Source organism: Amblyraja radiata, chromosome 16 (genome assembly GCF_010909765.2).
Source record: "Amblyraja radiata isolate CabotCenter1 chromosome 16, sAmbRad1.1.pri, whole genome shotgun sequence".
NCBI classification, from domain to species: Eukaryota; Metazoa; Chordata; class Chondrichthyes; order Rajiformes; family Rajidae; genus Amblyraja; species Amblyraja radiata.
In genome coordinates this window covers 26,946,145-26,966,138 of record NC_045971.1, presented here as the reverse complement: position 1 = coordinate 26,966,138, position 19,994 = coordinate 26,946,145, and the positions used below count along the sequence as shown (strand labels likewise).

General features: G+C 41.5%; 1 protein-coding gene across 1 annotated transcript in view; it reads left to right on the top strand.

Moving 5' to 3' along the window:
* ubtf (upstream binding transcription factor) overlaps positions 1-18,728 on the top strand; it is a 47,885-nt gene extending 29,157 nt beyond the window's left edge. The window contains 8 exon segments of the mRNA XM_033035362.1: positions 305-475; positions 5,833-5,943; positions 7,767-7,849; positions 8,751-8,940; positions 10,928-10,975; positions 11,320-11,394; positions 13,947-14,084; positions 16,398-18,728. Coding sequence (XP_032891253.1) covers positions 305-475; positions 5,833-5,943; positions 7,767-7,849; positions 8,751-8,940; positions 10,928-10,975; positions 11,320-11,394; positions 13,947-14,084; positions 16,398-16,496 — 915 coding nt within the window. The 3' untranslated portion in view covers positions 16,497-18,728.
* The last annotated feature ends 1,266 nt before the right edge of the window (positions 18,729-19,994 follow it).

The window sequence follows — 19,994 nt, the reverse complement described above, 5'->3', positions numbered from 1 at the left end:
GTGATATTCCGCTGGCTGTCACAGAAATGAAAGTCCATGAAAGGAGAATACGACATGGTTGGCCCCATAGAGGAGTCAATCCAAGGTGGTTGAGTGTGAATATCTTTGGTAATGCTTCTCTGAAGGACATTGCAATGTTTTATGTTAAAGTGGAATTTGATGAAATGGTACCACACGAGGTTAATAACCCAGCGACACGTAGCTGTCTGAACTGTGAATTGATTGCAATACGTTTTGTTTTTCTGTGTGTTAAATGGAAGGGTCAACATTTTTAAAGGGCCTAATGATGTTTTTGCTGCAACAGGAAAAGTACCGTCGCCTGGAGGCAGCGGCAAAAGCCGAATCGGAGCAGAAAAGGCAGGGTTTTGGCAAAGGAAAAGGCACTGCTATCCGTGGGAAACTGCCAGAGCCACCCAAGACTGCAGAAGAGATCTGGCAGCAGAATGTCATTGGCGATTACCTGGCCAAGTACAGGGTATGCACTGGGGTAGTTGAAAGAGAGGAGGAGACTACTTTGTAAATGGATGCGGATGAGACCACTTGCCAAACCTGGCAGATTTATAGATCCTGGTGGGACCCTTCAGCATGTTTGTGCTCTAACATGCAAGGAGTCTCTTGCTGGCTGATGTGAGTAGGCTATTTCAAAGTGGCTCCGCTAGCTTTATTGGGCATAATAATCAGAGCAGCTCCATCCACAACTTTGAATCCTCTAAAATGGCTGCTCTTTCTGCTTCCCTAATGATATCAACAACCAACTAATCCTCCCCACCCCCCCCCCCAATCTCATCCCAAACCCCAGATCAGACCATATTTAATCCAAAGTCACTGGTGGCCAATTGTTCTGGTGCTTTAACACAATTTACCTTTGAATTTGATTTTCTTTGATTAAGTTTACATCTGCATCAAGCAAATGATGAATGAATCTCGTAGCCATCGAGAGTGACCCTTGGATTATCATGTCTTGTTGGGCTGTACTTTTTCCTTGGAAGAAAGTTCTTGTCCTTATTTTGACAAACCATCTTAGTGCTTGATTCTTCCTTGTTTATACTTGTTCCTAGTACACGCATTAGCAATAAATATCGCAATTCATTTGGCACATTTTACGGTTTTTACCATGTCAGAGCTCCACATTTCAGCTCTGCCCGAGTCATCTAGCTAAATGGCAGCAATGTCGCTGCATTGGTAGCACGCTTTCTCCTGGATTCTCCTGTTCAGTCTGGTGTGCAGTGCACACTGGGACAGCAGGAATGCAATGCACACTCATCCAAAGGACCTCTATCGCCTCCCACCCCCAAAATGTTTTCTGTACGGGGGGAAAAAAGTTTGGATAAAGTTATTATGAAGAAACTTGCTCCAGTGGTAGCAAGGTCAAGCGTAGTTATTAATTTAACAGAAGGAAATGTTCGATTCTACTGTGCACTCCCTTATATGGTTAATAAAAAGTGAGCCAATTCTGTTTCTTGGAGTGCCAACAACAATTCGGGAATGACTTGGGGGAAACCTTGGACCAATTGAGCCGATTTCCTTGACCATTTAAAAGGTAAGCCACATTTGGTCTTCCTCGAGCGTTAATTTGAGGTTGCCATTGTAAAAAGAGTTGAAATCATGTCATTGCATTAACGGAATGCCATAAATAATTCCAGTACAGCCCTATCCGCCTTGGAATTGTTTACTTTGTATAAAAGCCTCCTTTATGGACTGATCCAGGATTGAAGCGCTGGAAAGTGATGAATGGCTAATACCTTTGCTCAAATATCCTTTTAATATTTTGAAAATGAAAGTTCAGTTTGAGCCTTCCATTGCTAGATTCTCGGTCTGAATTGCTGATGGAGTAATTTTCACCATCTATATCCTGAACTTGACAATACTGGAGCGTAGTTCGTCTATCTTTTTGGTGTATCTAACACCCATGGCACTTCCTTGTGAATATTCGCCTTCGCATTGAAGAATTAAATTGTTTCCAGCCTGGATATGTTGATTTGAGCCATGCTGTTGTGTCTGCTGTGCAGTCAAAGGCTCAACATTTGTGACATTCTTGAGAATTCACCTGGAGAACTGGTCAATTTCATGGGAGCCTTTAGTTTCAGCTGTGGCTTGTTCATTCAGTCATTGTCTGTAAATTTTAGCTTAGTCTAGAGATACAGCGCGGAAAAAAGCCTTTCGGCCCACCGGGATCAGTGATCCCCGCACATTAACACTATCTTACACACACTAGGGACAATTTACACATACACCAAGCCTATTAACCTACATACCTGTACGTCTTTGGAGTGGGAGAAAACCGAAGATCTAGGAGAAAACCCATGGGGAGAACATACAAACTCCGTACAGACAGCACCCATAGTTGAGATCGAACCCGGGTGTCCGGCGCTGTAAGGCAGCAACTCTACGGCTGCGCTGCTGTGCCACAGTTCTTTTTAGATTTTTTACTTCTCTGTATTCGAGATACAGGGTGGAAACTGGCCTTTGGCCCATCGACCAGCGAACACCTGTACGCTAATTCTATCCTACAAATTACAATTTAATCTAAAAACCTGCACATTTTTGGAACGTGGGAGGAAACCAGAGCAGTCGGAGAAACCCCACGCGGTCACAGGGAGACTGTACAATCTCTGTACAGCATCCGTAGTCCGGATCGAACCCAGGTCTCTGCCGCTGTAAGGCAGTAACTCTACCACTGCACCACAGTACTGTCTCTTTACTCTAGACAAATGTTAACCCAGTGGTGTAAATCTTATTCTAAAATGAACGCTGAATGAGATTTTCTCAAAGAGTTGCTTCAATGTTTATGCAGATATATACTAAATTAGCAGGTAGATAAAAATGCTGGAGAAACTCAGCGGGTGAGGCAGCATTTATGGAGCGAAGGAATAGGTGACGTTTTGAGTCAAGACCCTTCTTCAGACCTAAGATCTTAGAGTGGAGCAAGATGGTTCACTCCGCGAAAAAGCCTTAGCAGCTGATGGGTAATCTTCAGCGACATTTCCATAACCGGCTTCTGTCATCGCGGCGCCTTCTACAAGCAGGGTTCTTCGTAAATGCAGCAGTTCCACACTTCAATTCTTTTTTTTTTTAAATGTATAAGCACTCTTAACAATAGTAAAAAAAAGACTGCGGTAATTAAAACTATTGGAATTACTTTGGAGGCACCTCTGCGATTCATCTCCTGTACATTACACCCCCCCCCCCCCCCCCCCCCCCCTTGAATATTTTATCTGGGGTTTTAAGACGAGCTAATCTTGCAGAGGGTTGACGGATTTTCCTTGCTAAAGGATTACCTGCGACCCTAACAAAACCTCAAATCCTCTGTATGCTGGATCAGACATAACTCAGGGCAGTTCTTCGATCTTCACGATGATGTATCTTAATGTCAAGGATAGACACGAAAAGCTGGAGTAACTCAGCGGGTCAGAAGAAGGGTCTCGACCCGAAACATCGCTTGTTCCTTTTCTCCAGAGATGCTGTCTGACCCGCTGAATTGCTCCAGCTTTTCGTGCCTATCTTCGGTTTAAACCAGCAACTGCAGTTCTTTCCTACACCTTAATGTCAATACGTTTCCAAATTTATTGAGTGCAATGTTATCTATTCCCATTTTTTTGTATCAAAGCTTCTCAGCGTGTGATTACCAAATTGCAGACAATTTTGCCAAATTTCAGGCTACCATCATGTTGTAAACTTATGACTACTCCATACCTGTCCGATCCATGTACCTGTCTAAATGTTTCTTAAAAGTTACGATAGTTATGATATGCAAAAAAAGGTTGCCTACCCCGGACTAAACCAAGCCCTTGATCATATCCCGCCAGCCTTTGTGTTCATTAATATTTTATTCACAATATTAGGATTTCGTAGAGGGAGAGAGAGAGAGATAGGTTGAATAAATAAATGAATGAAAGAAAGAAAAAGGTTGCTCAACAAATAATTAGAGATCGCAGGAAAGAAACGAGAATATATATGTGTTATATATTTATTTATGTATGTATGTCACACATATATGCATATATATAATGAATATATATATGTGTTTCTTTTATATATACATATATATATATATATGAAACTAGAAAAATATATATGTGTGTGTGTGTGTTATATAATTATATGCATCTATATCGCATTTATATTGTGTATCACACACATATATGTATATAATATATATGTATACATATATATCACAAATACACACACACACACACACATATATATATATATATATATTTCCCTTTATGGGTGCATACAAGCAGTTGTGAACAATGGGATTAGATGAATTACAGAGTACAAGTTTAATACAAAAATCAATTCAAACACAGGACATGAGCAATTTAAAAAAATAAATATATATATATAAAAACATTTAAGACATTTAAAAACACACAAACTGTTACCCCGCAACGTTGATCACACTGCGAGAGGCATGACTGAAGTCGGGTCGGGGTTACTGAAATGGCGGAAGTCACGCTCCATTGCGTCAGTCCATTGGAATTTGCAGGAGTGGACCATCTTGCTCCTTGCTTCAGACTGATGTTGGGATAGGTGACGTTTCGGGACCTCATATTTCGCTTGGATAGTTTACACCCCTGCAGTATGAACATTGACTTCTCCATTTTCAGGTTGTCCTTGCTTTCTCCCTCTTCCCCTCCCCTTCCCAGCTCTCCCACAGCCCACTGTCTCCGCCTCTTCCTTTCTTCTTCCCACCCCCACCAGCCCAACATCAGTCTGAAGAAGGGTCTCGACCCGAAACGTCACATATTGCTTCGCTCCATAGATGCTGCCTCACCCGCTGAGTTTCTCCAGCATTTTTATCTACCTTCGATTTTTCCAGCATCTGCAGTTCCTTCTTAAACATTTCGTATACTAAATTAGCAGTACTTTATAGACTTCAGCATGAACTATTTTGCACTGATTAGTAAAACATTCATTTTCTGAAGAGCAAAATTGGTCCCAAAACAAATCAGCATCTAACCAGCACTCTCAGCTTTGAATGGCACTGGCAAAGACAATTTGCACATGCCAGGTTAATGTGGCGCATAGATGTGGGGGCCTGTGACATTTCTGGCTTAGATTACTGACCACACCACGTATTTTCCCTCCAGCCAGATAATGTTTTGCATTATTAAAAATGTTATTGCTGTTTTGATGAGCCTGACCTTGCAACACTCTCACCACCCTGATGGAAATGTTGGCTGACTCATGCTTCCTGGCATCCATGCTTTTCTGTTCCACGAGTTCAATTCTGGGTCTAAAACTCCTCGTGGAGAATTCAGCTGCTGCACTGAAGTCTTCCAAGTTTTGACAATATGTTCAGGGTGGATAATCCCCTAAATCTATCAAAAGTGCTTCACATTTGTGGCCACTTTAAAATGTGACTGCTTGTTTCTTGAGCATTTTCTTTCTTCAAAACAGTTGCAGGTTGAATCAGTGGCCTTGAAGACTATGGACTAACGTTTAAGTCTTCCCTTTCCGCATACGAGGAAATTGAGATATCAGTGCAGTGGCATGGTTGATCTTGACATCTTGGTGATTCGTACGATCTGTTTACTGTCTGTGCAGTTTATAGTGCTGTTGATGTGCACTTTGCACAGTGCATGTAACTCTTCAACTTCAGCACTGTTCTTGAGGGCCACTGTTTTGCCCTCATTTCTTAATAGACACACCAGTTATGCCCAGAGTTCTTTTGGGACTTATTTAACCCGTACTCCCAGAGAATGGAGGTTTTTGAAGCAATGCGAGTGCATTTAAAAGCGCATGCTGTCAGATTGATTGTGATCTGAACCATGTCTTGACGTTGCAAAAAATGCTGGGCTTCATGGTGTGTCTTTTGCTTTTTTTTAGAATGATCGCATTAAGGCTATAAAAGCGATGGAGGCAACTTGGAGTGCGATGGAGAAAAAGGAAAAATTAATGTGGATTAAAAAGGCGGCTGAGGATCAAAAGCGATATGAGGTACACTCCTCTCTGTTCCTCCTTAAAGCAAGTTCGATGCTAAAGCAACAGGCTCCTGGCTAGTTAGGGAATTAATTACCTGCTGTTCATTGAACAGCTGGTTCACAGTGAGAAACAACCTGCCAAACCTGTGTTTCTGCTCGGGTTTATCGCAGCGCTGCCCTAGTTGGTAGTAACCCTTCTTTGCTGCATCAGAGTAGTCTGGCAGTATTTGTCTCTTGGCAGCCATTTTAATTGCAGGGTGAAAAATGTAGCACTTGCCGTGTGCTCCAAACGTCTTCAGCAGCAACCCTTCTGACCAATCTCAATCCAGTTCCACATGGGCATTGACTCTCAACTCCATTTTGCCTCTGCCCAGTTCTTGGCTGCATGGGCGGCAATGTGCCTAAGTGGTGCTGCATCTGGGCCATGGATCGTTTGGATGCAGTTTTGGAAAGCAGCGATTGCTGCCCTTGAGTGCTTTTGATAATTTTGAGGAAATGTTCATGATGCTTTTTAATATATCGTGAACACAGAATTAAGAAAAAATGTTTGGACTCTCTTTGAGAGATTGGAAAACATTTCAGTTGTGTCATCAACATAACCTATCTACATTTGTTGTGATTTGCAAAGGTTCTTAATTCAGTAAATAAGTACTTCACACTACTGGAAGTTGAATGGTACCAGAACAAAAAATCTTCTAATGGGATGTATATGTAATGGGACATATATAGAAAATGTCTGATCAAACAGCCTCAGTGACACGTAAAGGACTGAGGATATAACAACTATGGGAATCAATGAGAATTATTGTCATTGGTATCAAAGACCATATAACACTGACCACTATACCATTTCTATTTTTGAACCAATCTCATGCTTTATGTTGATCATTGTTTCTCTTTGAACATCATTGATTTACTTGTTGATACATTTTGTAAATCTTTATAGTAAAAACTTCACAATTTAGATTGTGTTCATTCATAGATTATCATTATGCTTCCCTCCCTATCCAATCCTATCATCATTGGGTTGATTGAAAACAACTGTACTTTTGGTCAGTTAATGGAGTAGCCAATGACAGTATGGTCATTTGACCACGATCACAGGGACTTATTGTGTGGTGATTTTGCTTGTCGGAGAACCCATTTGTTGTCCAGAGGTGTAGAAGCGACGCTTCAAAGGAACTTTATTTAATGAATTACCGGTAATCTTTAATTTTACTCTTGCTGTCCATCAAAATTAATGCCAATGAAACTCAAATGCGTGACTCAGTGATCTCAGGAAAATGGAGACTGCTCACTTGTGGCCATCAGAGATGCCAATCCCTTGGTGTTTCAGGGAGTTTTATAATAATGTGGTAAAACTAAGATTGCAAGGATGCAAACCAAATGAAGTGTAAGTGTGATTACCATTATTTGTGACCTGAAAGTATGCAGCCCAGTGCGTGGGATCAGCCCATGACAAAGCCAATTGTATAGGAAATGGCCATCATTTACACTCAAGTATTAACAAATAAGTAAGCAATGAATTTTTAATTCAAGTGAATTTTACATACATTGTGTTTTATCTTCATTCTGCACGCCATATTTTCAACTAAAAAAAAGTGCATAAAAAGAATACAGAATTTTTCAGTAGGGAATGCCATTGATATGACAGTCACTTTATTACATGTGCCACTACTGTTGGGATTAAGATTGCCTAGATATTGTGATAATAAAGAAAGTGGAAAATCTTTTGAACAGTGGCCTACATATGAAAAAGGTCAATGTGTTCTGCTTTTCGCTTCAAAAATGCCTAGAAATTCTGTTGTTGAATTCTGTTTTGTGAACATTCTCTTTCAGAAAGAACTAAGTGAAATACGAGCACCAGCAACAAACGTGAACAGGAAAATCAAATTTGAGGGAGAACCTAAAAAACCACCAATGTAAGTATTGCCGTTCAACGTCAAGGCATCACAGTCAGTTTATTGTCACATGTACCAATTAAGGTTCAGTGAAATTTGAGTTACCAGACAGCCATACTAAATGAAAAGCACCAAGATACACAGCCACATAAAATAAAAGTTATGGAGTGGCATGGAGCTCCCGAGTCGGACTCTTCTTACCACAGACTGCAGGCTTCACGATGCTAAAGTCCACAGGCCCCGCGGTTGGAGCTTCGATCCCCGGCAAAGGGATGGCAAGCTTCGCGATGTTAAAGTGCCGCAGACTCCCACGGCTTGGAGCGACGGTCGGTCTCCAGGCTGCCAATTCCGCAATGTTAGGCCACAGTACGGACAGAGAAACGATACAGAAAAAAAATCTCATCTCGTGGTCCCAGGGGGAACATGCAAACTCCATACAGACAGCGCCTTAGGATCGAACCCGGGTCTCTGCCGCTGTAAGGCTGCAAATCTACCACTGCCCCACTGTGCCGCCCCAACCGCCATTGGGGCAAGACCAGTGAAATTTCTAGCAATGCCCACTTTATTTTTCTAAAGCGTTAAAGGATCAAAACATTGCTGGGGTGGGGGGGGGGGGGGGGCAGATGTATGTGTACACTGTGAACTTTGTAGTATGTGTTGCTGCTTAGGGGAAAAAGCAAGAATGGTACTGATTCTGGATGATCAGCCATGATCATATTGAATGGCGGTGCTGGCTCAAAGGGCCAAATGGCCTACTTCTGCACCTATTTTTTATATTTCTGAGTGAGTGCCTGTAAAGAAGTGGATTGTAATACATTTTGTAAACTTAAAATTTATCCTAAATATTCATTTTGTCAAATCTATTTTAGTACTTGGTGGCCGAGGAAATTTAATATAATGAATTATTATTTCTGTGTTTCAGGAATGGCTATCAGAAATTTTCCCAGGAATTACTGACAGGCGGTGAACTAAACCACTTGAATCTCAAAGACCGGATGGTGGAGATTGGGAAAAGATGGCGGAAGGTCACTCAGGCTCAAAAGGACCGTTACAAGAAGATATCAGAAGAACAACAATGTCAATACAAAATAATTCTCGAGGCCTGGCTTAAGGTAGCACGACTTTCCAGTCTGCAGCTCAAATGTGGAGAGTGTTGCAGTTGGCATGGTTGAATTATATTTTGCCCTTTCAGTTGCTGATGTATTTTCTAACCACCAATAGATCAGGTAGTGAACAGATCTGTCTAGTTGGTTGCTTCATCAAGCTATCTCTCTCCCTCTTGCACACTATGGCTGACTTTGGTCTGCATTCATCAGAATATTAATGTATGGTTTAGGTTTGAGATACCACATGTAAATAGGCCCTTCAGCCCATCAAGTCCACACCAACCAGTTCACACTAGTTCTTTTATCCCACATTCTCATTCACTTCTATCATACATGGGGCAATTCATAGAGATACGTCTTTGGGTTGTGGGAGGAAACTAGAGCACCTGGAGGACACCCATGCAAACACAGCGGAAAACGCGCAAACTCCACACAGAGAACACCCGAGGTCAGTATTGAACCTGGGTCTCTGGTGCTGCAAGGCAGTAGCTCTACCAGCTGCACCACTGTGCTGCACTCTGAATAATTTGGAAAGGATGCAGAAAACAGTGAAAATGGTCACCTAGTGAATAGCAGAGTGATGAAGTAGACAATAGGTGCAGGAGTAGGCCATTCGGCCCTTCGAGCCAGCACCTCCATTCAATGTGATCAGGGCCGGCCTTAGGAGGTGCGGGGCCCAATTGGGAACAATTTTGGTGAGCCCCAGGTTCCCAACCAAGGTCTGTAGAATAATAGAAATATTATTAAAGTCTATTATAGACTTTATATCTCTATGGTAGAATGGAAAGTAATCAAAATATGCGCTCAAAAGGTGCATGCGACTTAATGGTCGAGTGTGAAATGAAAAATGTAATAAAATATATCCTGGGAAACCAATAACCACTGGCGAAAAACCAGTCCAGGCATGAAATTTTGGGCTTCAGCCCCATCCTACTCTTTGGGTAGTCTTCCCCATCCTGACTTAGGTGTGTGGGTGTGTGTGTGTGTCAAAGGAGGGGCGAAGGAGAGAAAGAAGGGGTGGAGAGAAGGGAAAAGAGAGAGAGGAAGGAGGGGGGGAAGGGAGGGAGAGGGCCGGCGGCGGAAGCGGATGCCGGGGTCCGGGCGGATGGGTGTGAGCTGAGGCCGATGTTTGTAAACGTTGCTCCAACCCCTGGCCCGGCGATCCCTGTATTGTTCACCGTGTCTCCCCGGGGAGAGAGAGGGGTGGAGCCGGGGCTGTGTGTGTGAAGCACGGCGACTGGAGGGGCGGGAGCGCTGCCCCGTGAGCGAACGACCCACCTCCCCCTTCTCCATTCCCCCTCCCACCCCTTTCTTCCCCCTCCACCCCTCTACTCTCTCTCCACCACTCTCTCCCCCCTCCACCCGGGGTAGATTACTCCAGCGCAGGGCCCCCTTCGGCGCAGAGCCCAATTGGGAGTAATCGGTCCAATCGGCTTAAGGCCGGCCCTGAATGTGATCATGGCTGATCATCCCCAATCAGTACTCTGTTCCTGCCTTCTCCCCATATCCCCTGACTCTGCTATCTTTAAGAGGAATGGCAGGAATAAGGTGAAATAAAGTGAAGGAGGTGCTTCTTTGAGTGAAGGGCAATGACATTTTTCCTGAATTTGCATTGAATAGTGATCAGTCCTAGTTTACCATATTGGAAAATTATCAATTGGGAATTTGGTTCTCACTTTCTCAGCATAGACAGTGTACGTATGCCTTCAGCCCAGCAATATTCTTTCACCCAATCTCTGCCATTTGACGATGCTGATAACTCAGTAATGTTTTGGTGCCTCCGCGCCTACTCTGCTTTTTAAAATTGAATTAACAGTCAAGTGGCTTCTAAATGGACTCACTGATGCTCATTATCTGATGTTTAATGGATTGCAAATGCATCATAAGAAAGCGGAGTCTGGCATTGTGGGCTTTGAAGCCACTTCGAGAAGGCATTTTTGTTTTGAACTGGATAGTATAATATTTGATCCTAGATATTGCTTTATTTCCTCAGAGCATATCGCCCCAAGAGAGAGCTGCATACAAGGAGTACACTTCAAATGTAAGCAATCCCATTTCACAAACTTAACACTTATTTTCTTTAAAAATGTTTGTCAGGGGAAATTTGTATTTAGTTCTGTTTTTATTTTCTACTGGCTTGTTTTTTGTCATAAACTAAGAGTGCTGCATTTTGTAGCCTGTGAACTAACATGTCCTAATTACAAGGAAATTGTTGAGGTACCTTGTATTTAAGTCTGAACTATACAGGGGTGGAGTGTAGGGTTTGTGTAGTTTCCGTTTATACTAATGATTGTTCGATCTGAATGAGGGGCGGGTAGTAGGAAAATATTTATTAATACTGATCGTTGATTCTTTTAACTATATTTGAACTTGTGTCATTGACAGAAACGCAGAGGTACTGCAAAAGTATCCGCTCCAAATCCCAAAATGAAAATTGCAATACCAGCACAGAATGCAAGTGTAAGTGTTTATAAAATTTTGACTTTACATAGTAGGCTTATTACAATGTTCAGGATTTGATAATGTACCAGGACCCTTCTCTATAATCGGTCTGAAGAAGGGTCCTGACCTGAGATGTCACCTATCCATGTTCTCCAGAGACGCTGCCTGATCCGTTGGGCTTCTCCATCACGTTGTGTCTTTATTTGGAAATCAGCATCTGCAGTTTCTAGTTTCTACGATATCCTAGTGCCAAAACGTGCTGATGGTAAATGTTAGCTTCGAAGTGTGATATTTGCTGGGTGCAAAAGCAACTGTAACTTTGTTTAGAGATGCAGGAAAGCCGATTCATGATTCATGAATTTTAAAAAAAAACAATACCTGGAGGAACTCGGCATCTGTGGAGGGAATGAACATTCTGTCTGTGAAAGAGTCCTGACCCAAAACTTCATCTGTCCATTTCCCCTCTCCGCTGCTGCCTGATCCGCGGAGTTCTTCCAACAGTTTGTATGCTCCACTTCCTTAAAGGTTGCATACAACTATGATCATGAAAATTGGTGATATCATAAGCAAAATGTATATTGGATATTTTGCACTTATGCATGAATTTTGTCTGAAAAGGGGTCCTACCCGAAACAAAACCTGTCCAGAGTGTAATCTTGGTTTATAAATACAATACAATAAAGTAAAATTTCATGAGGAACACAAAAGTAATGGAGTAACTCAGCAGGTCAGGCAACTGAAGAACATGGATGGGTGACATTTTGGGTCAGGACCCTTCTTTATTCAAAATCAAAGAAATAATATTTGCTGCTAACATGGGAGCGCACACCAATACAAGGTAAGATGCCGATTTAGTGACCTCTCCATCAATGACCCCCATCAATTCTTCAACTGTAAATTCAGTTAGTTTATTACTGAGGAATGGGAATTTTAATGCCAGAAAAACTGCTAAATACTTTGAGATCCAAGGATCCGTAGATGCTTGTTTACCAAAAAAAAGCAAAGTGCTGGAGCATCTACAGTTCCTTGCATCTTCACGTATTTTACCGTTTTTCTGGCATTAATATTCCTATTCTTCAGTATCAAATGGACTGAATTTATTGTTGATGGGGACGATGGTGGTTATTGCATGGAGAGGTCACTAAAGCCACATCTTACCTTGTATTGGTGTGCGCTCCCCAGCTAGCGGCTAATTTAATGGCCCTGTTTAATTGCAAGCTTCATCTTGACAGATAATGTGTAAGATCATTGGTGTCTGGTTGTATAGGTTTACATCTGAAGTTAGAACATTTCCAGCTGCTCTGCTAGCTGCGGTTTCTGGGAGGTGCCTTAGTGTTCGCTTAACACGAGGCTTTAAATTGGAATGTTGTTTTTCTATTAACAAAGTGTTTATAATTGCATTGCTTTTCGAATTGCAAAAACTCGATTTTTGCCTTAAAGAGTTGCCAAGTATGCTATTAGAAAATTCTCAACTATATTGTCCACCGAACCCACTTGTTTTCTGCCACTACTGAACACATTCTTCAAATTGATTTAAACCCCGTCTCTTAAACCTGTCAGGCCACTTGGTTATGTTGAATCCTTCATTTCAACTCTATTTAGATTTATACCCGGATGTCCCGAAAATAAATTGGTCCCTTTGTATCTTCCTACGTTATCTATTCAATTAGTATGTACATGTAGCACCAACATTCCAAAAATTTGTGATGAAAAGCTGGAATCCGTTACAAATTCCCAGGAAACATCACTCAACTACCCAGTAGGATTGTGACGATCACTCTCCCCGATCATTTGCATAAACCTCCTCAAGATTAACTGTTCCTGTGGTGTACTTCCCTGCCTTGATTGCTAAACGCTATGTGTGGCACTTTGCATTGGACAAGAAAATGTCAAATTAAGTTGCTGCTAATCAGCTGAATCAGCTGAAATAACAGGAGGGTCTCATTCATTTGCCTCTCCATATCTTAGACTTTAGAGATACAGCAAAGAGTCAGGCCCTTCAGCCACTGAGTCCGTGTTGACCAGCGATCACCCCACTCAATACTACTACCCTACACACTGAGGACAGTTAACAATCTTTACCAAAGCCAATTAACCTACAAACCTTTGGGATGTTGGAGGACTACGCGGTCACAGGGATAACGTACAAATTCTGTACAGACAGCACCCGTAGTCAGGATCTAACTGGGGTGTCTGGCGCTGTAAAGCAGCAACTCTACTGCTGCGCCACTGTGCCGTGCTGGGCTCGGTTATAATGACCAGAGCGAACTAGCATTCTCATTTTGCAAGGCTATCTAATTAAGTAACATTGACAGTTGCGTTTCCCTGACTTCATAACACTTGGACAGGTGGCAGTTCATCTTGTGTTTAGTTAGTGCAACACAGTTCAGCAATTATTTTTCATCTTAGTTACTTGGAAATGTTTCTTCATCTGAGCATGAATTTTTTTTCCCCCACTCAACAAAAATCAACACTGGACTTTCAAACTGGTCTATAAAGTGTGATAATGTGGAGCGTGAGATTTAAAGGATTGACTTGTATATATATTCTGTTGATATTGGTTGTTGCAGGAAACGGACGATTCTGATGATGACGATGATGATGACGATGATGACGAGGATGATGAAGAGAAAGCCAATTCTTCAGATTCTGATGATTCCTCGGGCTCTGACAGTGATGAGGAGAGTGAAGAGGATGATGCGGACGGGGTAAATTGCTCTCCTTTTGAATTGAACTATTAGATTGAATGGGTAGATTGTTGGGATTCGCCTCAAATTGATTAAAACTTGAAGAGGTGGATATCACCAGAATCTGACATAGTAGCTTAAAGACACTTAAGAGATACAAAGTGGAAACAGGCTCTTTCGCCCATCGAGTCCACGCTGTCCAGCAATCATCCCGTACACTAGCACTATCTTACACACTCGGGACAATTTATAATTTTTACTGAACTAAATGAACCTACAATTCTGGACGTGTTTGGAGTGTGGGAGGAAACCGGAGCACCTGGAGAAAACACACGCGGTCACAGGGAGACTGTACAGACACCATACAGCACCAGTGGTCGGGATTGAACCTGGGTCTCTAGCGCTTGAAGGCAACAGCTCTACCACTGCGCCACTGTGCTGCCCTAATCACTGCCACTACAGCATATGTGTAGGGAAACTGACATCTCTGTCAGAGGAATCATGAGTAATAGAGAGAGTTACACGAATGCAGGACACATTCTCACAGGAATTAAACATGTGGATGAAGGCAAATAGAATGCAAAATCCATCTCCCAAAGTCTTCGTGTTTTATTGTCATATGTCCCGAAATGGAACAATTAAATTCTTACTTGCAGCAGCAGCACAACAGATATGTAAACAAGGTGCTCCATGCTCCAAATTTGCTCCATTTATCTAATGTTTGTTAATGACCAGTTAAGTTCCAAACCTGGTGTGGCTGCTGGTGATAGAAATCATACTTTGTATCTAAGTACTAACTTTTAGTTATTTGTATTTGCCAATAAATTTCCATACATAGAATTGAACTGCCAAACTTGCAATCATAGTAGGTATGTTGCAAAGCCTACCTGAAGCGTCTTTGAAAATCTGCCGCTACAGGTGTGCGCGATTTTGGCGCCGTTTAGAGGGGGCGGGTTTAAAACGCGATTTTCTCTAGGCTGTTCAAATCGAAGATGTTCAGCCTAGTTAATTATTAACGAAAAATCGCTGGAAGACCCCGTCGCAAAGGCTATTATTAGGTTTAAAGGCCTCGTATAATAGTTATAGTAGTTTAAAAATCAATCTCTAAACCCGCGACCGCCAGCATCCTCAGGGTCTCATAAAGCAAATAGCAGAAGTTAGGTTGTATATTTTTACATTAAAAAGGGCTTCTAAAGATCCCTTTATACAAAATTTAATATTGCGAGTAGCTCAATTTGGGCCCACTATATCGCGCAGTATTTTTCTGGGCATTTGGGGCACAAATCTAGCGCAATGTGAACGTTCTAAACCAGCGCGTTCCACAGGGACCCACTGGAAAGCTGATTTAAATGGGCATTTATTTACAGCAATTGAACACTGAATTCCTTCCATTTGGTCTATAAATTAATGTAAATGAGATTTAAAAATCATGTTTTATTGTGAATTATTTGTGAATATTATTTGGACATTTAGGCTATTTAAAAATGTTAATAATTTATTAAGAAATGGATAGATGTTTAGATCTAGTAATTGAAGTCTGAAATTAGCTACAATTAGGTAACTAACTAATTATATGCTTTAATTTCAGGTCATCCAAGTAAGATTATTTTATATTTGTTTCAGAATGCTTCAATCTATGATAACTGAAAATTTCATTCAGTTCTCTTAATTTTTAAGAAAGTTATGGGCTTTTGACTGTTCACGATCACAACTTTTTTGTTATGTCCATAGAAAATCAATAGGGAACAAGATGCTCATTTCCGAGTATGAAAATGGCCATAACTTTTTAAATACTTGAGATATGAAAGTGAATTAGGTGTCAAATTAAACTTATTTTTATGCTTTATCTGATGGGATAAATTACAGACTTGATTTTTAAAATCTCAAAATTTTGTAACATTGCTAATCATAGGGTCATGCAACACATGTCGCACAATGTCAACATTGACTTGAGACTACAGTGCGTGAATTAGAGAAAACTGTACAGCTTGATTTTTAAAATGCTGTCTTGGATTATGTGTGTTGTTGGAAACCCCATTGTGGTTTATTGGATGGTTAATAACTTAATTTTACATTTTCTCTACCTGTTTTACAAAGTTGCTTTTTATCATTTTTCAATGGAATATAACAAAGGACGTCATCAATTCTTCACATAAATGAACTTGTATTTAACTTGGAAATTGCAAAAATGTCTTTGATATTTTGTCCCTTGGTAGGAAACTTCCCTTAGCCCCTTTCTCCACCATTCCTTGTCCCCACTAATGTTTAGCTTTAACGGTAGGAAGTCCACTCGTAAACCATTGCATACTGAACGTTTCCATGCTTACTTCCTAGAATGCAGACGAAGAGGAGGATGAAGAGGGAGATGACAACCAGTCCGACAGCAGCAGTAGTTCTTCGTCTGAAGAGTCCTCTGACTCGGACTCTGACTGAAGTGTTCTGCGTTGATCTTCCAGGCAGTACTGGAAATTATCAGGGGCCTAAAGATGAGCCCTCATGCCCACTACCAGCACTGTTTGAGAGACAAAATGGCAGAAGCAGACATGCTAAAATCTGATGTGATCCAGCCATCATTGTCCAGTCAGTTTCGTGGAACGAATTTTCTGGGCTTTCCTGAATTGCTTTCAGCTCCTTGAAAACCACTAGTGATGCAAGTAAGAATGGACCAAATAAAGATTTTGTGGTGGTTTTTCGCTGGAACAATCCCAGTAACAAATTATTCAGAAATTACCTTCCATCTTTGTGCTAATGAGCAACGTTCAGGACCATTTAAAAAAAAAACAAAAAAACTGACATGCAAATTCTCTAGTATGGCGTGGAATAAATTTTGGGATCAGAAGTTTAGGCACACAAAATCAAAGTAGTGTGTTGAGAGTGAAGTCACTCGGTATTTAAAACTATGTTTGGTTTATCAGGTCATTCATACTTGCATTGCCAGACACAAGCTTTGAATTTTTTTTTTTTTAATATGATTATCGTGAACTTCAGTTTCTGCCTCATTTACCTGGTCCTGTGTACAATTTTTTTTGTTTCACGACTCGAGGAGAACAGAAAAGTCAGTGGTTTCATGGCACGCATTGAAGCCATCTATTCTTCGATATTTCCCCCAAGTCTAGTTCCCAGGCGCTCCATTTGGGCAAGGGATGAGTCTGACAGTGGGACAGGCCAGAGCTGTCTTCAACTTGGTGACGAGTATTTTGTGATGTTGCAGCTTGTAAATACAAAGGAATGTTTTTAAGGGAGGTTTTGGTATTTGTGAATGTTCACATTACTAAGAAGATTTCGGAGTTATTGAGAAGTCTGCACCACAGCAATTGCTCGTTCATTTTCGGACAGAAGGATGAAATGTGCTCCCATTGCCCAGTGCCCTTCAATATTGCAAAGGACTGATTTTTCCCAACATACTTTCTGATTACTCTTTCTGCATGTGTAGTCCTTTCCTTATAGTGTTTAACTTATGGGGGATGTAACTGCAGAGGCTAAGTATTTTGTACCATTTTAGGCCGTCAATCCAATTTGATTGAAGCGTCACTATATTGGTGGAAGTTAATCTTGATGTTCTAGATCCTTGCAGCAGAAGACTGCAAGTAGCTTTGTAATTTCACATTCTGTTTTGTCACTTCTGAATGGAATGGACATTTAACTCTTGTCACGAAACCAAATGCAAAGCCTATTGTGAGGTTTTAATAGACTGTTTCATCCTCCTTTTGAATTGTAGAGTTGAAAGGTTTCAGTACCGGAGTCCTTCAAGAGAGGCAGCGCAGAGCTGCTGAAGTCGGGTCACATGCATAGCCGACTTGGGTTTGGAACACTACAGTACTGCAATATCTCTAACAAATACAAGCTTAGCACTTTTCTTTGCATCACACACACGGTGAGACTTTTTGTTTGTAATTTCTTTGCACACCAGAATTAAGGAATAATTACAAATTCGGGGATTGGAAAGAAATATGTTGATTCATGCTACAGGAAGTGTGAATAGGTTTTCGAGTCCCAGCTTGGAAAAGGAGGAGCAAGGAGAGAGTTTGTGGTCTCTGCAACCCAACCCCATCCTCCTGCCCCGTGTATTCCCATTGTAAGCCTATGATAGTTCCGTGTAATAGGGTGGGAGAGGAGGAGGGGGGTGTGGGGGTGGATGGATGAACACCATGCGACTGAACCTTCCTTCCAACTGCAGCTTTGCTTAAAGTCCAGATCATGATTGAATACCTTTCAGCTTGTGCCCAGCTTCAGAGCCGGGTGGATGTCTTTTTAAAGGGTACTAAAAGAGGCACTTTGTCGTACATGTATTGGTTTGAATGAGGATGTATGGTATCTGTTTATAATGTTGTTTGTATTTTGCAGCTTTACTTTCCATTTTATTTTCTGGTTCTTACAGTAAGGCCAGGAGCACTGGGCGTGTGCACTGTAAGAGGTGAAATGAGTGCATTTTTGCACTCCCGTGAAGCTGTGCTAGTAACCCATACGTACCATGTTACTTTTAGCTTCTGTGACCTTCTGGAAATTTTTCTAATATTTAAAAGATTGTTTTGTAGAGAGAATGCCTCACTGATTTGTATTTGCAGATTCTTGTAATTTGATGTTGGAACTTCTGAAACATTTTATAGGGAAAACGTTCCTTTTGTTTAAATGGTTATCGGCAACCATTAAAAAAAAAAGAACCTGTTGGCTGGGTGAATACAATTATTTGATCTTGCCCTGGAAATACATGCATACACTTTGCTCAGGAGGAGAAAGAACACAATGTAACGCATTTTTTTGATTCTCTATGGATTGTACATTTGCTGAGAACTCTGTGGTGGCAAGTGTTGAAAAGGCATGATCAGAGACATGGTAAATGTTGTACCCTTTCGCTGCATTGCCTGCTCTGGCTCTGAGAAAATGTTTTCTTGTTGCAGTGCAGCAGGCATTCAGCTTGGCTGAAGAAGGGTCTCGACCCGAAACGTCACCCATTCCTCCTATCCAGAGATGTTGCCTGTCCCGCTGAGTCACTCCAGCATTTTGTGTCTCTCTTCTGTGAAAACCAGCATCTGCAATTCCTTCCGCCACATTCAGCATAGTGAGTACAGTGGGTTAAGTCACTAGAACAGTAGTGACACTTCTGGACCATTGATACACAGGCATGAGTTTGAATGATAATTTAAATAAATAGGGTTTGTTTAATTCCACATTTTATATTTAATAACTTTTTAGACAAAACACATTTTGAATCACTGATTTCACTTCAGAGTCAATGTGGAATATAAATCTTAGCAATGCTGGTGATATCCATACCTTGCAAATGATTTTTTAAAATAAAGACAACAATCGTGCTTTATGGTTGAGATGCTAAAGTTAATATGAGAACTTTCCTGACATTTTGTCACAGTGGTGCAGGGGTAGAGTTGCTGTCTTACAGTGCCATAGACCCGGGTTCGATCCAGACTATGGGTTCTCTCTGTACGTTCTTCCCGTGACCGCGTGGGTTTTCGCCAATATCTGTTCCCACACTCCAAAGACGTACAGGTTTGTAGGTTAATTGACTTGGTATAAATTAAATTGTCCCTAGTGTGCGTAGGATAGTGTTAATGTGCGGGGATCGCTGGTCGACTCGGTGGGCCGAAGGGCCTGTTTCTGCACTGTATCACTAAACTAAACATGAAATTTAATACCATGTTTTAACTGAATTCACAGTTGTGCAGAGAAATCTAAACTGCTTTAAATTGGAAGATCACATAAGGGCCTGTCCCACTGACGCAACCTTTCAGCGACTGTCTTCGACCTTCAAGCTTGAGGGCACTCGCCTGAAAAACCTCGAGCTGGATTGACCGTCAGCATTGAAACCGCGAGCTGGATCGACTGACTGCGCGCACACACACACACACACGCACCAACACATCGCAAAGGCGGCAGCCAGGGAAAGCGGGGGGGGTGCCCGGTCAGTGAAGGAGA